The sequence below is a fragment of the Leptidea sinapis genome, chromosome 11 (assembly GCF_905404315.1).
Source record: "Leptidea sinapis chromosome 11, ilLepSina1.1, whole genome shotgun sequence".
Taxonomy (NCBI): Eukaryota; Metazoa; Arthropoda; class Insecta; order Lepidoptera; family Pieridae; genus Leptidea; species Leptidea sinapis.
In genome coordinates, this window is record NC_066275.1 from 3912375 (window position 1) to 3927993 (window position 15619).

Consider the following 15619-nt stretch of genomic DNA (forward strand, 5'->3'; position numbering starts at 1 on the left):
ATATCCCCCCCCCCGCAAAGCTCTCAGAAAATTTTCAAATTTTAAATTTCTATATTTGTTAATAAAATAATATGTACAAAATTACTGACAATCTACCTACTTATTAAAGAAATTTACAATTAAGCCTTATGTATGTAGGTCTCAGAAAACTTATTTCTTCAACCCTATCTACGTGTTGAGTGATAAAACTTTATTATGCTTAAAACTAATACGTATGGTTTGTGGGGGAAATCCAAGAAGCTATTCATGTGTTATTGATAGGGAGTTGTATCGCTGAAGATTATATACCATCAGGTAATGGGCAACATCTTCTTAACCTTCTTCCCATTCCCAAATTAAAAGTTTTGTTTGGGTTACTTTAAACGTTCAACTTTGAACAATTTAAAGGCAGAAAGTTTATATCTAATTACTAATTGTTTTTTTTTAATGAAAATAAGGGTCGAGACGAGCAGGACGTTTAAATTTTGGTAATTCATACACTCTGCATATCTCTGCAAGAGACACTACAATTGCGCTCCTTACCTTCATACATAAGATGTTAAGTCCCATTTGCCCAGTAATTTCACTAGCTACGGCGCCCTTCAGACCGAAACACATTAATGCTCACACATTACCGCTTCACGGCAGAAAAAAGCGCCGTTGTGGTACCCATAATCTAGCCGACATCCTGTGCAAATGAGCCTCCCACTGGTAAAGAGAGTTTACAGCCTATTAATAACCAAGTGCAAGAATTATTAATTTTGAATTGATACTTATGGTTATGGTTTGTAAAGTAGCTTTGGTCCAGTTCAGTGCAGCTCTGTTTCATTGCGACCAATGTGATATATTGTGATAGCCACTGTTTACTATAGCTCACTGCTAGATTGATTCTTTTCATGAATCTTATTATGTCTTTTGCAGTGAACTGACGTATCTCAAGTAGTTATAGAATTGGACTTCCCAAAGAGATGCTACGTTTACGCATTAAAGGACCACATTCAGAGAGAATGTGTAGCGGGGTTTCATCTGCACTATTACAGAATCTACATGCTCTGCAATCTCTGAGACCTAAGATTGAGAGGTGTTTGTTTTATCTGCAGTGCCCCGTTAATGTCCTGGTTAGAATGCGCAAATTTTCTCTACTTAGCCGTAGTGCCTCATTCGCAGCCTTTTTGTTGAAGGCTTGGATTAAGGTTTTCGAAATGGTTAAGAGCCCAGAGTGTTGCTCCAGTGTTTAATACACTCTTGTCAACATGATGTATCAAGGGTTGATTTAACAAGACTCCTTGGGCCACCACAGAAGGGTTCAGGGCCAAATTGAGTGCTTTTAGCACCAATTCTTGCAACTTGCTTCGATCCCTGCATGTCCTGGAACCCATCGAAGTGTAACTCTGTTTGTTCCTCCCAGAGTATTCAGTATAGTCCGGCACTTGTCTACAAGCTTTGAGACTTTTCTGTTGGAGTCTATAGCAGACAGAGCCGCCTGACTATCCGACGTGGCCTTTATTTCGGATGGTTTCCGCACATTCTATTATGGCGTATACCTCCGACTGGAAAACGGAGGCAAGATTTCCCAACTTGAAGATTTGCCAAATTTAGGGCACTCTCCGAAGATGTGGAATCTTCGTCAACGTCAGATCCCGACTTGGATCCATCGTTATACCATTTAAGGCTCCCTTTTTTTAAATCGATACTTGGTTAATATTATAAATTATAATATATTCGTATTCACAAATTTACAATATGTGATTACAACAAAAACAGATTCGTTGCGACATTACCTGCTCTTGCGCACACGCGATTAATTTGTTTATCGCGGAACACGTTACCGATTTATACTTGTTTAATCGATCGTTTAATGTTACATTGTCTTGTCAGCTTGTAACTACCGCATCAGTGACATACATACGTTGTGCAAATGAAACCAGTTTTAACTCAGAATATTATGTCATTTATAAACATCACGTACTTTAATCAGCTGACTTTTGCTTCTCAATATATTCTTCATAACGTTGTATATGTTCATAAGCACATTGTGGAATTTGCTGTGACAATCATAATGTTAACACGTGGTAATAAACTTGTTATGCCTACTACTCGGCTAAGTTGAGTAAGTAAGTCTTTTGTGGGACGATGTATATGCTTTTACAACAAGATCCCAGTAAATGTTCAATACAAAAGTATTACGATATTCAAAAGATTTTTTTAAAAACGTTTGTGTGGTAAAGGTTACTATAACATAAATGACTCTTAATGATTCCACAGATTGAGAATGGAGCGACCGTTCTCAGACTATTAAATAATAAGTTTAATTGTACAATATTACTTTGTAAACATATTTTTTGATGAAAAACAAACCTGCTGAGTTTGTTACGCCCGTTCTTATCAAGTCTGAGGCATTCTTTTTGGAATGGGTGGTAGTTATTGACTTTCAATCAGTGATGTCACATCCTATTTTGAATAAAAATATTTGAATTTGTTCAAAATTAGTTTGACTATACTAGGTGCAATTATTAATTTATATTACAATGAAACTATATGAATGAATTTCATTCCCATTATTGTTATCGTAGAATTATTACTCGATGAAAATTCTTCAGCATGTACTGTGTAAACGATAGAATATTCTCTCAGATTAAAAATTTTGAAACAACCTATATTCTACTGATGATAAATACAGCATTTTATAATTCTTTTATTCACAACAGATTAATTTAATTATTTACCCCCTTATTCGTAATAGTCTGCTAACTTAGAGCATTGCTAATTCTCACTCTGTCTTCTTCTATTGACCTAAGTCAGAATGGGAAAAAACACTCCTTAGCGGCTGTTTAAAGTTAGCGGACCATTATCAATAAGGGGGTTAGAGAATATATCGCTGCTTGAAGAAGGCTCTCAATTTCAACTTGTTCTTCAATAGGCTCTAATGTAACTGTACAGGATATAGCAATAGTTACCGTTATACGTTTAAGAGTAAACTCCTCCACGAGACAGGAAGAAAGAAAGTTATTTATATAACGAGTTCCTGTATAGTATAGTATAGTCCGTCTGTCAATAGTGTTAATAGTGTCGATAGTATAGATATCGTTGCTGCCGCCACATAGTTCCACTACCGGTCTCTTGGCCTCACTTGTTTTAATCGATCGCCACGCGGCATCCTCACTCTTGGCCGATTATAGTGGCCTGTCCTTTTCATTAACTATTCTACGTTATTGTGCAAGTTTGTTACTTCCATATTCACATCTTTCTTATAGAGCACTCTCTGGGCGTGGAGTTAAAGAAGAGGTTTGGTCATTTAGAAAAGACATTAGACTGACCAGGAAGTGCTGGGAAAGGTATCAAATCAGATCTGGGATGTAACAACTTTACTTAATATAGAATACCTTAGCATATAAGGCTACAAAAATACGATTAGCAAGCAATCTCACAATAACTCTTGATTCACGCTTAGAAATTTACAAAAACTAAATTCTCAAAAAATCAGTTTCTTTGACAAAAAGTGAATGGAGGAGGTCATGGTATAAAATAGGCTATAGATTTCTCGTCATGGATAGCCAAGAGTCAAGGAGTTCTAGGTTGAGCGACTCTCCCGGAGATACTATGAACGAGGTGTATGAGGCTTGGCGTAAGTTTTTAACACCATAATATATTACTCTTTAGCTTTACTGGAGATTTGTGCTTCCTGTAGCTATAATTAACACATATTAAAGGTTTTCATGACGTGATACTTCAGTGGACAATTTTATATTAACCTTACCAGGCTCCTTTGCACAGGATGCCGGCTATATTATGGGTACCACAACGGTGCCTTTTTCTGCCGTGAAGCAGTAATGTGTCAACAATACTGTGTTTGGGTCAGAAGGGCGCCGTAGCTAGTGAAGTTACTGGGCAAATGAGCCATAACATCTTATATCTCAAGGCAATGAGCGCAGGTGTAGAGCCACTCAGAATTTTTGGGTCTTTCAAGAATCCTGAGCAGTACTGCATTGTAATGGGCAGGGCGTATCAATTACCATCAGCTGAACGTCCGGCTCGTCTCGTCCCTCATTATATTAAAAAAATAACTTATACTTGTCACTTGTAGTTTTAAATCTCTAAAAATATAATCTGAAACTGACCTGAGCCTTGGCGTCGTAGATGTATTTATGACCTACTACTAATACAACAAGATTAATTGCAGCAAGCAGACTAAATAATGAATGTACATAATATTGATTTTATTGCTAGATAATATGTTGCAATTTCTTTTGTATATAATTGTGTGGTATATAGTAATAATGTAACTGGCTTCTACATACATCTTACGTAACTCTGTCAGAGGGTAAGTCAAAGGTACTCTGTGGGATAATTTTGGCCATCTTCATCAACTGGAAGACGTCCAGTGCTGTACAAAAGCCTCGCCCAAAGAATTCCACCACGATCGGTTCTGCGCTGCTCTCATCCAACGTATTCCGGCGATCTTGACTAGATCGTCGATCCCTCTTGTGGGGCATTATACCTACCAACACTGCATCTTCCGGTACGTGGTCTCCATTCTATGACTTTAAGTTACTTTACTTCAAGTTTGGCCATACAACGTTTGTTTGGTTACGTTGTCAGCTTCATGGGCACTTTACCTGCCGACCACGATTTTCGCGATATAAAACTATATTTGAATAGATTATTTAAGTTTTATTTTATTATTATTTATATAAAGAGTGTTATTAAGTCATGTGTAAATAATCTGAATATATTTATAGTGTAACTACGATAATTACTAACCTTTTTTAATTATTTTCTTACATATTATGAACTAAAGCACTAAATAACAAATTGTCTAGCTCTAGTATTGGTTGCTTGAGAACAAGTCAAAATAGCTTTGTGATTTACAAAACTTATTAAGTGGACTACCTGCTCTAGAGAATAATGAATATTGGTGATATCTTGTGTTCACTTTTATTGTAATATGATTAAATCCGACCAGGTGACAATGAAGTGTTGGTACTATTTTCAATCGTACCTATTAATTTTAAGTGGGTAAACCAAACCCTATTACTGTAGTTCTACTAGTAGAACTTTTTCGTTTGTCTGTCTGTGTGTCTTTGTTGTGTGGGTGATATTTATCAAGATGAAATTCAACACAAAAAATTTACTTCCTAAAATTATCGTAATAAATAGGCTTGGTCTAGTAGAGTAAACAAATATTATAACACAGGAAGACTTTTCTCAATACGGCCCCACCGAGGGACTATTCTTGGACCGTTACTCTTTCTAATTTATATGAACGATCTAACTTACTTAATATTGAAAATGTAGTGTACATGCGTGCAAGCGATGCAAGTTTTATTTGAAACTCGGATGATAGCATATACGGGCCTTGATTCATTGTTCCGTAAAGGGTAGGAAGACAGCCGAATTCCATGAACTATGACGCACATAATATTATGTTGTCTGCAAACCTCTCGCTCATTTGTGCATCCAGTTTATATATTAAACTGAAGTGTGTTTATAATAAAACAAATATTTTAATTATGCGTATTAATAATCACGCCGGTACTTATACCTGAAAACCTATTTTGAATTTTTTGTCTGATCGGCTACACATAACAACACGTCACGGGCAGGCACCTCCTGTGGAAGGACGTGATTTAGGCAATATTTATTTCGGGAAATGAATTAGGAGTCTCTCCGAACAACAAATAAACTGCCTCGTAAACGAATTTACGTGGGATAAGTTTTGGGCAACCGCTAGTTCAGTATTCAGCTTGAATGTAGTTTCTATCAATTGTAGCTTATAAATATCTTGTAAAATATTATTAAAAGATCTTTGAGATATCAAAATGGCATTGTGGCAAGTGGCGTTCAGTTTTCTGCCACTTCTTCTAATTCGTGTTAAGTTATTAAAATTAAGTAAAGTTAAAGTATTTAAATTAGGGATGTTTGACTTCACTTTGAATTTAGATAAAATATGCAGATATGATCAAAAAATTAAATTATTATCACCTTGTAAAACATTTTCACATTCAGTTGGCTTAGTAACCATGATTCATTCAAACATTTCCCAATAGCGAAGTTGTAAAGATGGTTTGTCTGTAATAACAAGATTACAGTTAAAAACCAACACGATATTATCTCACACAAGTTTGCGACTTATGCTAATGAAGCGATAATATGGCCTTCACTTTAAACTCATACGTCTGGTTTTGCTAAATTCGTGTGTAGATCTATTGGCAATTTATTACAAGGTTGTCGCTTGACCATGTTGGACAATAATACCACTTTAATGTTATTACATTTGGCAATATATGGGATAGATAGGAATTTAGATAGCACCAAAACTGTAGAAGTATCGTCGATAAATGGTTTCTGTATTATGTCTAAGGCAATCAAGCCTTTTTAAAGCGCAGTAATAAAATCGAAGGATCACATTGTATTTTTGTCACCATAAATGAAAATTAGATGCAAATCAACAGACATATTATTGCCTCAGTTGGGGCAGGCCTGTCACTCCCCGTGTAGGTATCGATATCGTAAGTATGTGCGGCGGCCTCTACACAGTAAGCCAGCCAGTAGGGACTCACGAGCAAGCCGTGACGCACGCGTGGCTTGTCACGTACTTCACAGATCCGACTGATATTTTAAAATGGATAAACATAAATAAAGTAAAGCATATTAAAGATCCAAATTTAAATTTTTAAGCTTCCTAAAAACACTGAAACAATCTAATTTAAAGTGTTGTTATTTCCTATATACTAAGTAGGTTTGAGTATGTCGTGGTCTTCCAACGCATAATTACTATCAGCAAAGTACCACCCGCATCACGTAGACGTCTGGCATTCCACAACCGCGCCTTTTGTTTGATATTTCTTGCCTCGCACAGCCACTTTGTGGAATCAACTACTTAGGGACCTTCAAGAAAAAAGCAGGTAGGTACAGTTTTAGGCAAAGAAGTCAACCCTAGTGGCGTCAGAAGAGGTAAGAGTCACGCGATAGAAAGAGAGGCAACTTCTAGAATAAAAATGTAGGTTGGTAGCGCTGTGCGATCTGAATTACACCTTATTTATGACCGCAAGAGTCCATATCTCCTTAATTAATTTTACGGAGTGAGACTTCGTTGTGGTACGCTACAGCGTACAGCGCCAGGCTGAAAATATATTATAAATATCAATAGTTTCAAACCTAAAAATGCTTCACTTTAGAAAACATAAGCACAGTGGCATGTTCACGAGAAACAATGATACTATACTACAATAAATTTAGTTAATTAAATTGAAACTTTTTTATAAAAATCAACCGTGTTGCTTTCAAACGCTCTCGAGACCAATAAAAATGTGAACGTTAATCGTATCATGCAAATAGTTTATTTCCAATATCGTGACTATCTCTAATGCATTATGCAGTCAGGAAATGACATTTGGTGATTTTTGAAAGGCGATTATAAACATCTACATATTTGGCCGAAAACCGAGATAGAAATCTAAATAATATAAATATTTACATATTATTGAATGACATTTTTGAAATGATAACTTCTTGAGGTGGCACTTTATTACCGAAAGCTATTGAATTAGTCTGGACCATCACGCTTGGCTATGTACCGCTCGTTCTATTAAAGTCGGCCCCCGTCGACTAGCTTGGTGAGAATAGTTGTATTGCGTAGTTTAATTTTTTTCAATATTTTATGTTTTCTTGTGAGAAAAGCATTTACTGTATATATGGAACTAGACATAATAACGTGATATTCAGTATGGTTCGAGTATTTCGATAATGGCGGAGTCTCAGACGCCCTTACCCACAGTGCGGCAAAATTTTTTAAGAATCGTAAGAGTAATATAAATTTGAATTATATTTGATCAATGAAAATCAAGGCGAATCAGAACAGAAACTATGGCAATGGTATGTTATAGGGGCTCCTGTTTCCGCAATTAAACCACTTGTTAGGGTCCATTTTGCATGCAATATTGGCTAGTTACTCCAACCATGAACCAGCCCAGGTCCTTCTAGAAGTTCAAAACATTCCTGGGGTGTTCTCAGACTTCCTGGAGCGACCTCCTATTAGTTAAGGTTTTTGCCCGTTGGTTGGCCACCCTCACACATTCCAGGATTACGTGAGTGACTGTTTTGTCCTCGGCCAGACAGCCTCTGCACTTTGGACTGTCCGTTGCGCCGATTGTGAAAAGGTGCTTGTTTAGTGAAGTGTGACCCGTTAGGGTGTCCACCATTATTCGGACGTCATGTCTGTTAAGGCTGGTAAGTCTACGTGTCAGTCTAGGCGACAGTGCAGGAATCGCTTCTTTTAACTGTCTACAGCTTGAGACATTCATCCATCGGGTGTTGTGGCAGAAGTGGCAATGGATTAGCCACTTGGGTTACTACAACAATTCCTATACTGAATAGATTATGAAGAAATATTAATCCTTCTTGTCAGAAACGATAAATAGTATATACCTAGTACCTATCAGCAAAAACCGCTGAAGTATATATAATCTATCAGATGATCTATATCCATAATGTATTGTAATTCCAGATGAAATGCTAGAGAGCGAGGGTGCCGGGTTGGCAACACGGGTCGCGGAGCTGGAGGTGAAGTGCTCGCGGCAGGCGGAGGAGCTGCTGTGTCTGCGGTCGACCCTAGCTGATGCGTTGCGGAGGCTGAACGCGCTGGAGGGCCGGGCACCGGCCACCACCACCTCGCAGCGGAACGGCGCTTACACAGGTTCAAAAATATACAAACTACCCATTTTTACCAGTGGGAGACTCTTGCACAGGATGCCGGCTAGATTATGCGTAACGCCTCAGCTAATGTTTCCTCAAGTGCGTGCGTTCATAAAAGTCCGACAACACTTCTGTGATTCATCTGATGTTGTAGTAGATTGTGGACTGCGGTGATCACTTACATCAGGTGACGCTCGTTTGACCTTCTATCTCCTTTTAAAACATTACTGTTTATTAAAAATGGCTCTAAACCAATTGTAGACAGTTGCGCAATGCTTCGCGCCGTTTTATAGTCAATGCAAAATTTACAATTAAAATTTAGTTTGCTAACGTGAAACAATTGCTCGAGACTTTGACATAACTAAACGATATATACTATCACACATTGGAAATATGATAAACGACACGTGTATTATCACTTGACGATTTTGAACATTTACTAGTGGGTGGCTTCTTTGCGCAGGATGCCGACTAGATTATGGGTACCACAACGGCGCCTATTTCTGCCGTGAAGCAGTAATGTGCAAGCATTATTGTGTTTCGGTCAGAAGGGTGCCGTAGCTATTGAAATTACTGGGCAAATGAAACTTAACGTCTTATGTCTCAAGATGACGAGCGCAATTTTGGTGCCGAATTTTTCAAAAATCCCGAGCGGCACTGCATTGTAATAGGCAGGGCTTATCAATTACCATCAGCTGAACGTCCTGCTCGTCTCGTCCCTTATTGTCTTAAAAAAAATATGATTGACAGATTATACATATAATTTTATGTAGTTTCAAATCTTATTAGTTCGTGGCCTGTTTTAACTCCATTATTTGATTTCTTACTAGTAACTCTTCTCCAGCCTTATAAATAATGAACAGTGAAATATTCGTTTTTGATGCGGCAATTTGTTTAAAAATCCAAGAAGTCCTTCTCATTTTCAAAGTTTAAATGCACCTAATGTGACACACTCGCCTGCACCATCAGCAAGACTGATGCCGGCATTTGAGATATAATCGTATATAATACGTTTTAATTTTATACGCTGAGTCCTAATCCAAACAATTCGTTATGATTTTAAAGTGATATCCCTCACTTCTAGGTTTAATTACACAAATAAAATTGAAAACAAAATTTTATGAATGATGCAGGACTCGAACCCGCGACCTCTCGCGTTCCGTGCGAGCGCTCTTTCCAGCTGAGCCAACCGTTCGAGTGACGTATCGTTTATAAAATCTTGTATGCATTGTTCAACTCTCAGGTTGTGTCTTCTACAGTCTACAGTCTTAATCCAGTAAAAGAAGAAGAGAACTAAAAAGTTATCCACCACTAAGAGTACAGTCAAATCGATTCAGCCATTTTGGAGATTAGCCGACACATATAGACAATTTAGTACCAATTGTAAAACGATTTGAGGGTTTATGATGAAACCTGTTCACTGAATGCTTTTTCCACTTTCAGGACCGACAGGAACTCCTACCAGAGAGCTACGGATCAGACAGTCAACATACAGAGAGACTGCCAAGAGAAGCTCTAGTTACGGCTCCAGTGCATCATCACTACCTCAAAGGTAACCTTCAGTTTATGTTTGCTGTATTCAGGAAACAAAGAACTGTACACTTTGGCAAATTTATATATTTCTCTATATTTAATTTTAGAGACTCATAACGAAGTGGCAAATGTGCTTCGTAGTTAGACTTAACAATTGACTAGTTAAAAAGAACTTAAAAAAACAAGAAAAATATTTTTAAATAACGATCCAGAAACACTTTAAAAAAAAATAATGTTTGTATTTTTCGGGTTTTTTTTTAAATATTAATCCATATATCCGTCACAAATCAAAAGAACAATTTTCAAAAATGAAATTCGTGTCAAACGGTGAGGCAGATAGCAGAAATTGTTTTGTTGCGTCAAGATAATCTCCGGCTCACAAGTCCACTGTTGCTATGGCTGCAATTAGAGATGCTGTTGTTGTTTTTAAAGTGGTAAACCTCACTTCTGCGATTAACCACACAATTTTCTTATGATAGATGCGGGATTTGAACCCACGACCTCTGGCGTTCCGTGCCGGTGCTCTGACGTATCGTCATAAAATCTTATATGCTTCATCTACAGGTAGAACATTCAGAGGTCGTTCGATCGGTTAGCTCAGTTGGCAGAGCACTGGCACGGAACCCCAGATGTCGTGGGGTCGAGTCCCACATGATTTATAAAATTTTGTTTTCAAATGTTATTTGAGTATTCTTGTGATTATAAAATTTTCGACTTGTTAAAACAGTCTTCTGTTAAAGCGAGTTTTTTTTTTCTTGAGACATAATGAAATATCTACTTACATATACATAATAAACATATTATTATGATTAAGCATTTAAAGCCTTAGACATTTTAAATGTGACGAGAATACTTACGATATTTTTATTTAATTACCAGTTAGAGTAGGAGTTTCACATATTAATATTTATTAAAAAAAAACCAACCTGTTATTATTTCCAGACGCGGTCCTCAGCACCAATCAACAGGCTCCCTCCAGTCAGACTCGCCGGCTTCTTCGTCGTCGTTATCGCCGGCACCCTCGCCTTCGCCTCGCGCCACCCCCGCACCAAACCACGTGCCACAACAACAACCCTACAGGTACGCTGCAGAAAATGTGCACGGGTGTGTGTGTCTTACATACACATAGGTATCATCGGGGGAATAGAGAAGCCAATTTAGGTGATGAATTGAGCTGAATGTATGAAAGAAGCCATCTTACTTGAGCCCTAGATCGTGCAATGTAGGCAGATATCAATCTTTACTATTTCTAAAAAGTTTCCATTCTTATTTCATCATCCTAGCCGCCCGTAAACGCGTGCAGCGTTCCGTTCACTTCAACCCACTTTTACTCACCTCTCAATGTCACCTTCACACTTCTCATGTGTCATCCGAAATAAACACTAAACAATGTTATTAATCTGCTTTCATTTTAATTACATTACTTCCTGTGCCATTTTCTAACCACTCGTCTTTAGAATCTCAAATCTTAATCGTCTTTAGAATTTGTTCTGCTTTTTTTAAAAAATGCAATGCTGAATGAAGTTATAACTGGATAATATTTATAACTAGGTAATATTTTGGTTATCACTTCGGATGTTTTGTAAGAGTTTTTACTAGGCAGGCACTGGTAAAGGAGTTAGAAAAATACCAATATCGCAACATTAGGACATCTTCGAAAGATACTACCTTTGGAAGTCATTGTAAATTCATTTCATTATTAATCAATTGTTGCTTTATTATAGCGATAGCGTCGCTGACCATACCATAGTATTTGTTGAATTCTAATGATACAACATGAAACATGAAATTAATAAATTTTCCTTCAAAATAATCTCATAATCATAAGTCATCATTCTATTGGACAACATACATGCTAAAGCGCTTATTACATTTTACTGAATTTAGTCGTCGTAATTCAGTCATTACTAACTTTAGACAAAAATAATCGCATTCAGCAAGCTAGCATCCTAAATTCAGAAGTATGGTTTCCGACTGACTGAATCTAGAATCTGAACTGAATTTAGAAACCTAATTAGAAATGCATTAAGGATGCTAAAATCGCATTTAATTAATGTTTTTCAGTCGATTGTGGCGTGGCGTGCGTGGAGAACTTTCCAAGTTAAGAGCTTATTACACTCCACTTTTTTTAAATCTTGACCTGAATTTCCTGTTGCAAGCAATCTTAGTTTTACGACCTCTTTACTTTGCACTGAACTCTTATCTTGCTTTTGAATAAACTATATTTAGGACTTAGTAACTATATTTAGGACAGTATGATCAGAGACTTGTAATTTGTTTCTAAAGTTGCTTCTGAATTTAGACGACTAAATTTAGTGAAGTCTAATAGGCGCATACAATCACATGAAGACGTCATTACTTCACTAATTAAATATGTCTGTTCTAATTATTTAATTCTGTTAATCTAGTGTTTAATATACTAAAAATGTATCTGAGATCTCCGTAGTCCGCTGTTGAGGGGGTGGCTAATATATTACTGTAACACTTATTACTACCGGGCACCTAGAGGTTGGCTTTAAATACAAAAAAAATAAAAAAACCGTGCATGAAGCACAGTGCTCTCGCTCTAATATTATCTAATTTTTATACTTTTAGTATTGTTTCGTTGAAAGTCCGGTTGAATTACGCTTAATTATTTGTTACACAAATAATATTATACATTTAACATATTAATGTTTCTCTCCTCACAAATTATAACTACCAAGACGAATTTAATGACGTTTTAAAAGGTAGATCCAACAAGGCATAATCCAAAAACACACTGCGAAAAAGTTTATTTGCAAAACCATTTATTACGTTCGCTATTATTTACAATTAAGCTTCAAAAAGTGAAACAGTATGTTAAGTTGGTTCTAAACCGTTAAACAATAACCAACACTGCCGAAAAATGAAAAATATATATATATGAAGTTTTTTCTTATAGTATACCTATACTATCATATTCAAGAACTAGTAGTTATTAAGTATTTTTTATTTAATGTAATAATCAGGTTAATCAGAGATAATGCCAAAGAAAACGTAAGTGATTTTATTTTGAAGTTTCTTCGTATGCCGTCAATTCTGTATAGTTTGCACTTTTAAACCAGCGTTAGTCGCTTTATCTTTAGTTAAAGTAAGTAGTTCAATTTTAACTAGATCCCGAAACAATTCAACTTCGAGCAATCAAAGTCCGTCTCCGGGAGCCACGCTGACCAAGAGATGGAACTCCACTGGCGATTTCAACACGCAGGGCCTCCTTCCTAATGCCAGGTATGTAACGCCATCACTCCAAGCCTTCCGAACTTGAAATACCAGTATCAGTCTTGTTGATATAGTTCGATAGCGACACTTCAAAAGCTATAGATGTTTTTAAGTTGTAAAGCGCGGTCCTGTCTATGGTAATGTTATTTGTAAATTTATTATATTACAAGTATTTGTATTTGCCAGTGAGAAGCTCCTTTGCTCAGGATGCCGGCTACATTATGGGTACAACGGCGCCTATTTCTGCCGTGGAGCAGTAATGTGTAAGCATTATTGTGTTACGTCTGAAGGGCGCCGTAGCTAGAGAAATTACTGGACAAATGAGACTTAACATCTTATGTCTAAAGGTGACGAGTGCTGCTCAGAAATTTTGGGTTTCCCAAGAATCCTGAGCGCCACTGCGTTGAAATGGGTAGGCCGTATCAATTACCATCAGTTGAACGTCCTGCTCGTCTCGTCCTTTATTTTTATAAAAAAAATACATAAAAATGTTTTGATTATTAAATTAGTTAATTACTGAATTTACTTCTTACTGCTTTGATTGACATTATTTCTTAAGAAAAAATAAACAAACACAAAAATAAGTTTGTAATATAATTTAAGCCAATACACGGAGTGCAATGCGACGACGGAAAAACATCATACAAGACAACAGACCAATGACGTTCTTTACAAATAGCCAATTTCGTTGTATAAAAGTAAAGCCGAACTATGATACATGCTACAAATTACACAATAACTAGCTTCGACGCTATTATCTCTATATAATCTATCCACTGCCACATTTACTCCAGTTGTTTGAAATATTCTTGGTTAATAAGCAGCAATGTAAAACATTTATTCAGTTCAGGTAAGGAGAAAAGTGTGCTTATATTGTCAATATGCACACTTGCTGTTCCGCTATCAGACTTCGAATGATATATATGTCTTTATATTATGTGTATAGAAAGTCATTGCAACAGACCATACATTTGGTTTTTAGAAACTGGCGTGACATTAAATGGAAAAACGGCAATGTATTTACAAAATGATGCACTTCGGTAGCACGTCGCCGAATCGGAAGTTTTATATGCTCGACTACATTTCAAATTTATGGGTACGGCCTTGCAGAAACTATACACCAAAATATAATAATATTATACCTACCTTTTCATTAAAAAAACCTTTTATGTATCGAATGCGCATGTATACAGTCGCACGCACTGATATTGCTTTGAGTGACGAACACTTATTTTATGTCAGATGCGATCTGCGCTCCCCGCGTCTTTCCACCAATGAGACCCATTTCTCGCCTTGTCATTGATATTGCCTCTGACTACGAACTGTACTTGGGCTTATTTCAAGTTTAGAAGTCTATTTTGTACATTATATACATTTATAAATACTATTATTAATATAGTATATATTTCATTTTAGCTCAATATATTAACTTAGATTACTAAAAAACTGCATAGTTTAAAAAATCCAGATTTTGTTTTAGAGTTAGTATTCTTTTAGTAGAATTTGCTATGTTGTAATGCAGTAGTTAGTTGAGTAGTAGGCTGATTGTTATTGTTTTGCGCTGTTTCTTATGTTTTGTTCTATCCTTAGGTTCACAAGCACCAAGTCGTTGCTAAATTTGTATTCTAAGCCATCGCAAAATGGACCGATCCTCAAACATGGGTGAGTACACTTCATATTTGCATTATTGGAGCTTTTTTATGCATGGCTGTCATATATGTATATACATATAATGAACATGGTCTTTGTTTGAGGCTCAATCACACCTAAACCACTGGATCATATCGACATGAAACTATCAACATTCGATGCGAAATTTATCCTAGATGGTTAATGGCTACTTATTTTTTGAATTCCAAAGTTCCTTCGTTAATTTATTTCCATTTAAAATTTGCCAAGCGAAGCGGGCAGGAACGGCAAGCATTTAATAAATGTAAATCGAAGCACTTGTTGAAAGTTCCTTGCTTTAATATTAAAAATGCCGACCGATTTACTTATTGGGACGGTAAAATTTGTGAAGTCAAAGTTTGAACCAACTTAATGTGCCATAGCCTCAACATTGATATGCTGGACTCATCATTTATACGTCTAGATAGACTGTGACAGCTTTGAAAAGTCGAATAAAATTGAGGTTGACAAGTTAACGTACTGAATGATGAAAATAATTATTCAA

At 36.5% G+C, this 15619-nt stretch overlaps 1 protein-coding gene across 2 annotated transcripts in view; it reads left to right on the plus strand.

Annotated features, from left to right (window-relative positions):
• Positions 1-15619, plus strand: part of LOC126966697 (echinoderm microtubule-associated protein-like 2) — a 108933-nt gene that overhangs the window by 57443 nt on the left and 35871 nt on the right. The window contains exons 2-7 of one of the 2 annotated variants that reach the window (XM_050810894.1): positions 3431-3604; positions 8486-8674; positions 10117-10225; positions 11149-11286; positions 13342-13455; positions 15037-15108. In XM_050810894.1, coding sequence (XP_050666851.1) covers positions 3526-3604; positions 8486-8674; positions 10117-10225; positions 11149-11286; positions 13342-13455; positions 15037-15108 — 701 coding nt within the window. In that variant the 5' untranslated portion in view covers positions 3431-3525. The remainder of the gene's footprint in view (positions 1-3430; positions 3605-8485; positions 8675-10116; positions 10226-11148; positions 11287-13341; positions 13456-15036; positions 15109-15619) is intronic. The other variant, XM_050810895.1, reaches the window with a different exon arrangement.